The following is a 6,423-nucleotide window of genomic DNA, read 5'->3' on the forward strand; positions in this document are numbered from 1 at the left end:
AAATATTAGAGGTTTGCTCCAGGAGGTATACAAACCAGCTAAAAATAACTATCAAGAAAAAAATGAAAAGAAATTTTAAAAAAGCTTTTAAAATGTTTTTTGGCCTCTCTGAATGGCATGTGAGATCTTAATTCCCTGACCAGGGATCAAACCCATACTCCTTGCAATGGCAGCATTGAGTCATAACCACTGGACCACAAAGGAAGTCCCCAGAACAGAAATTATTTTAAACAGTACCTGAAAATAAATGTTTCTAGATTTAAAAGGCTCACCAGGGGATTCCCCTGGCAGTCCAGTGGTTAACTCTGTGCTCCCAAGGCAGGGAGTATAGGTTCAATCCCTGGTCAGGAAACTATATCCCACATGCCATGCCACGAGGTGTGGCCTAAAATAAGTTTTTTTTAAAAAACTAAATAAAAAGTCCCACCAAGTTATCAGCCCAATGAATGAAAAATGACACATAGTATTTTAGAATACCTAGGATAAAGGGACGGTCCTAAAACTTAAAAAAAGAAAAAGGTCACATATCCAAAAGAAGTGTTGGAATGACATGGTACTTCTCAACAATAAGACCAAAACCTAGGATTCAATATAATACCTTTATATACTGAAATATCTAACCTAGGAAGTCTCTGTCTTGCCCAAATGGCAATCCAGCCTTGGATAAAGGCATTTTTAGACTTCAAGGTGACAAAATTTTCACTTCCCTTTTAACACTTCTCAGGACTTACAGAAGATGTGCTCCACCAAAAGGAAGGGAGATTGGAGGCTTCTAGAACAGGGATTAGATAAAGGAGGAAAGCAAAAGGAATACTCGGCAAACATGAAGAGAAGTCCCAGCTTGACAGCAGTGTCAGACCTGGACAGCATAAAGTCTAAATTAAAACAAGAGAGTCAAGGGTTCCCCAAAATTATTTCCCCAAGGAAAATAATGCAACAAATCAACACCTAATGTGCCTGGCATATAACAAGTTTCAGAGTCCCACTAGACTATTTCTGGCTAAATTATAAAAGGAAAAAGAAAAGCAAATATACAAGTAAAGCAACAATTACCTCTAGGCAAAACATAAATAACAAAATATAATCAAAATGTACTGTATGGATTATCTGCAAATAACACAGAGCCATGATCATCCAAATATAGAATACTACTTCAGTGAAATAGTCATATAGTTAATACTGTGGGACAAAAGAGGTGCTTGTGTATGTCTAGGTGGGAAGAAGGGAGGGTCTGAGGAATGGCCAAGCTAAGATCTTAAACTAAATCATCTCCCATTACAGGAAGTCAATATACAATTTTCAAAATAAAAAAGCCAACATTAGTCTGAATGAGAAAATCATTGGCCACAGCGCTAAAAAGAAAGGTAAAGAGTTACTCCAGGGAGCAAGGGGCATGGGTGGTGAATGGGCCAGGATTACTTTTTCATTTTAAGCATACTTTTAAAAATTCTGCATATGCATAACTGGTTTAAAACTAAAATTTCATTTAAAAAGAAATGTAAATATGAAGAAAAGAATTGGACACATTCTAGACACTCTTGAAAGCATGATGGCTACAGAGAGAAGGCATTTCACGAGAACAAGCATTCCACACCCACACCCCACGCCCAGGCAATTTCCCAGCAGCTTTTTAGTACCATCTCTTAAATAAGAACAAGAAGCCAAGAATCATTAGACATTTGAGGAAAGCTGCTAACTTGAAATACAGTATTACAAATTAAATTAAAACACACACACACATCCAGAGAAAGGGAGCGGAAACCTGTGCCAAAGAAACATGCAAAAACTAAAAACTCCTAGTCCTCAGCAGGACAAGTGAGGATACTATACGTACAAATCAAGAACAGAATACTATTTTTTAAAGAGGATTAAAGAGAAGGAGAGAAGGAAGGAAAACCCAGAAAACAATTCAACAGTTCTTAAGACAGATGGATTGGAAGCCAAAGTAGAAAATTAGAGGATATATTTGTAAAGTCTAACATCCAACTAAGGAGTTCAGAAAGAAAAGAGAAAAAAATAATAGTAATAAGAAAACAATTCAAGAAAACTTCCCAGGATTACAAGATAGGAGTTTGATTTGCAAGGATTCATGAAGCACATTAGAGGAAAACAGGCCTAGACAGAGGATAATTTTCAGAACACAGAGGACAAAGAAAAGACCCTAGAAGCTTCCAGAGGAGGGAACATGTTATCTATGAGGGATTAAGAGTGAGAACCACACGGGAGTATAACAGCAACTACAGAAGTCCCAGTACCAGACAGCACTGCCTCTAGATTTCTTAGAGACAAAAACTTCCAACCTAGAATTTCATGCCTAATCACAAACTTACTGAATTGTGAGGGCAGAATCTTTTGACATGCAAGATCTCAGAATATTAAGCCTCTCACACACCCTTTCTCAGGAAGGTACTAAAGATAATCTCTGTCAGGAGAGGATAAACCGGGCAAGATGATGTGAGAGGCACACAACAGAGGGTCCTACCAAGCAGGAAGGCAGGGAGTCCCTGGGATGGCGGCCAAGAGCCCTCCCAAGACGAAACAAGGCAGCAGGCTGCCAGAGCAGCAAGCAGGCCAGGTGGAAGTAGGTCAGAGGCCCTGGGAGGGATGTCTTAAGATGGGGAGGGTGACAGTGAACCTGATGCGTTGGTGGTATTGCAACAGAGAGAAAAGGGAATCACAGCAAACAAGATAGGGTAGCTCTAAGCAACCTCTTCCATAGGCCCTGCTGCTGCTAAGTCACTTCAGTCGTGTCCGACTCTGTGCGATCCCATAGATGGCAGCCCACCAGGCTCTGCCCTCCCTGGGATTCTCCAGGCAAGAACACTGGAGTGGGTTGCCATTTCCTTCTCCAATGCATGAAAGTGAAAAAGGCCTTCTCCGACAGGCCCTAACTGAATCTAACTAAATCTATGATGACTATACCAGAACGGTGAGGATGGACCAGGTGTATGGATTAGGAGATCACTAAAAAGAATTAAGGGATTCCCAGGTAGCTCAGGGAGAAGGCATTGGCACCCCACTCCAGTACTCTTGCCTGGAAAATCCCATGGACGGAGGAGCCTGGTAGGCTGCAGTCCAAGGGGTGGTGAAGAGTCGGACACGACTGAGCGACTTCACCTTCACTTTTCACTTTCATGCATTGGAGAAGGAAATGGCAACCCACTCCAGTGTTCTTGCCTGGAGAATCCCAGAGAGGGCGGAGCCTGGTGGGCTGCCATCTATGGGATCGCACAGAGTCGGACACGACTGAAGAGACGCAGCAGCAGGAGCAGCAGCAGGTAGCTCAGTGGTAAAGAATTCACCTGCCAATGCAGGAGATGTGGGTTTGATCCCTGGGTCAGGAAGATCCCTTGGAGGAGGAAATGGCAACCCACTCCAGTATTCCTGCCTGGGAAACCCCATGGACTGAGAAGCTTAACAGGTTGCAGTCCATGGGGTGGCAAACAGTCGGACATGACTGAGCAACTGAGCACACTACACAAAAAGAATTAAAGCCAATAATAGATGGTACTAAAAACTCAACAACAACAACAAATCAACAAATCTTAATAAAAGCCATGTTACTTGGAAAAACAGAATCACACACCAAGGAAAAACCAGAGGACTGGGAAGTGGTCACCTAGGGAATAGGTTAATTGGTGTGGGGGAGGAGGGTTGCTGTATCTCTGTACTAAGCCATATATAATCCTATGATTCTATGTGTACATATGGCTTCAGTAAAGACAAGAACTAAATGTTTATGTTTCATAGAAACTCAAAAGAGTGCTCATCGTTCTGTCCACTTAAAAACAAGGACTTTCAATCCTGCCAGACATAGGGATGAACAGAGGCTTGATAGGCATGAGCAAAGCAAAAGATCCTGGGATGGGGAGTCCAGAAACATTTTTTCTTCCCAGATTCCTAAACCAGAAATATTAACAAAGAAGAAATAACTACCTCAGCCAGCCCCTGGGAGGATTCAGTGTCTCTAAGGGAACAAAAATAATCATGAACTCTTACGAACACAAGCCCCATACTCCATACTACAATGCTGTCTAAAAACTGCATTTATATACACCTGGAAATAACTGACATCTCTTTCATAAGCAATGAAGGGAAAGAACCAAGGAGAGAGAAAAGCTCATTCAGTCTGATAAAATGCATCTCATAATTGAGCTAGTAGCTCAGTGCCCCATACTCTCCCCATCTTCTGTTATTCAAACTTCTAGCAAAGGTCAGGAATCAGTGGGAATTCACAAGTAACATGAGGATGAAGGGGCAGCCCTGCCACATGATGAACCGAGAACAGCTGGGAACAGTATAACAAGACTCAACTTCCTCTCTTCCTCAGCATCTCACAGACAAGCTAGGATGAGAGTCAAGAGAAAAATCTGATCAGAGTACCACTTACAAGGCGGTAAACAAAAATAGTCACCAATCGTTGATTCTGAGCTTCTATTCCTTCATCTATAAAATCGAGGTAAACGAGGTAAAAACTCCCTTGGTAAACGAGGTAAATGGTCCTCCCTCTTAGAATTGTTTTGAGTGTTGACTAAGAAAATATATACTCTAAGATCGGAGACTGGATGCATGACAAGCTCTCAGGCCATTTTAGTTATTTGGCTGGGGTCTCTTTAAAACTGAGTGACGTCGGGTGGTGCCTGACCCAGGTTAGAGTAGAATAGAACCCCACGGGGTTCCTCCAGGCTGAATCTGGGGCATTCATTCAACTGGGCCCTGAGCACCAGCGGCCGCTCGGCCCGCCCCACTCTCCGAGAGCCCGCCGGCAGGAGAGAAGGTGCAGGGCCCCGACGGGAGCAGCAGATGCACCACCCCCAAGAGCCATTTTCCAGCTGCCGCTCCCCAAGCTCACAGTAGCAGCTGGAGGAGAGGAAGCGAGCAGCCGAGAGGACCTGGCATTTAGAAGGATTATCTCCCAGCAGCCGGGACTTATGCAACAGTCTGTGGAAACAAATACAAAATATTCCCAAGGGAAAGCGCGGCCAGATCAGGGAGTTAACACAGAAAACAACAGCCCCAATCACAGGACAATGCGCGTAGCTCACAGAGGTTAGTTCCTAACCTCTGGCCGTCTGATGAAAGCTGGGCTCCTCTCATAAAACAAATGAGCGTTTAGAAATAAATAGAAAGGAGTTTAGCGGTCCAGAGGCCATCAAGGCTACCTGGTGAAAATCTGGACTTCGCCAGCGGCAAGTCTACGGCGTTCACAGCTGGCTCAACCCAGAGACACACTTTATGGAAATACAGGGTCGGAGGGCGGGGGCGGGGCCGCCACCTTCCTTATTTTGTCAAGGGTGGCGTATTCTCCGCCTACCAAAAATAGATTAAATAAAATTAAGAAAGAGCTCGCCCTGAGCTCTCACTGCGAGAAACGGCTGCGCGGTTCAGGAGACGCAAGAGCAAATCCAGTCCCGCGAGCTGGGCCCTCGCAGCCCCCTCCCCAGCCCGGTACCTGGCAGCGCCGCGTCCTCTGCGTCCACGGCGTCCCTGGTCTCCGCGTCCCCCGCGGCCTCCACCTCCCGCTCCTCCGGCCCTACGCGCGCCTCAGGCTCCGCGGGCGGCGGCGGCGGCGGCGAGGCCGGGGCGCACTGGGGCGCGGGGGCCCCGGTGCCCGACGACGCCGAAGACGCCGAGTCGTCCGAGGCGCCGGCCTGGCCCCAGTTGTCCCAGAGCCACGGCGCGTGCGCCTGCTCCAGCAGCCGGCGACCCAGACGGTAGTGGCGCAGCGCACGGTAGCACGGCCCGTACTCGTCCCAGCGCGGCTCCTGGTAGCGCTTCATGTACTCGCTCTTCACGCCGCTCCCCGGGGACATGGTGCCGCACGTCGGCCCCGAATGCCCGCCTTTCCGCGCCGCGCGGTCGCCTACAGGACCCATGACTCGACACAGAGGCGCGCCCCCCCCTCCGCCAGCCCAGCCCGCCGCGACGTTTAAACCCAGAGCCCCGCCCGGACGGGGCGGGCTGGGGCGGAGCGTGGGAAGTGGGGTAGGGAGCGGGGGCGGGAGTGTGGCGGCGGGGCGTGGGGCCGAGGGGCGGAGGGAGAGCGCGGCCCGCCTGGGGAGGGGGCGGAGACCTGGGAGGGCGGCCCAGGGGCGAGGGAGGGCCGAGCGGCCTGGGCTGCAGGGCTCGGGGTCACCGGGGAGGGCGGCTCGCGAGCTCAGAAGCCAGAGGCCGCGGGAGCCCGCGGATGGGAGGTGAAAGAGGGAGGCGTGGGCGCGGGGAGCGGGGCGGCCTCTGGGTCTTCCGAGCGGGATGTGTGGGCAGGAGGGGCAGCCCCGATTACCTCCTTCTTGTACCTCCAGCCCCGCGGCTCCGGCGGGTCCTCGACGCGAGTGGCGCAGCAGCCCGGATCCGCCCGCTCTCCCAGGGCTTTCCTGCCGAGCAAGATGTCGCTCCTGCTGCAACCGGTAGGGGAAGGCGCCG

The 6,423-nt window shown here is 48.8% G+C and overlaps 1 protein-coding gene across 2 annotated transcripts in view; it reads right to left on the reverse strand.

Annotated features, from left to right (window-relative positions):
• The window catches only part of CCSAP (centriole, cilia and spindle-associated protein), a 19,982-nt gene extending 13,621 nt beyond the window's left edge, over nucleotides 1–6,361 (reverse strand). Inside the window, exons 1-2 of one of the 2 annotated variants that reach the window (XM_010833959.1) lie at nucleotides 6,284–6,361; nucleotides 5,453–5,863 (exon numbers count right to left, since the gene is read on the reverse strand). In XM_010833959.1, the coding sequence (XP_010832261.1) occupies nucleotides 5,453–5,813 (361 nt within the window). In that variant the 5' untranslated portion in view covers nucleotides 5,814–5,863; nucleotides 6,284–6,361. Of the gene's footprint in view, nucleotides 1–5,452; nucleotides 5,934–6,283 lie in introns of those variants that run through there. The other variant, XR_824737.1, reaches the window with a different exon arrangement.
• Between the last annotated feature and the right edge of the window lie 62 nt (nucleotides 6,362–6,423).

This window comes from Bison bison, unplaced genomic scaffold (genome assembly GCF_000754665.1).
Source record: "Bison bison bison isolate TAMUID 2011002044 unplaced genomic scaffold, Bison_UMD1.0 scf7180017863977, whole genome shotgun sequence".
In the NCBI taxonomy this organism is placed as follows: domain Eukaryota; kingdom Metazoa; phylum Chordata; class Mammalia; order Artiodactyla; family Bovidae; genus Bison; species Bison bison.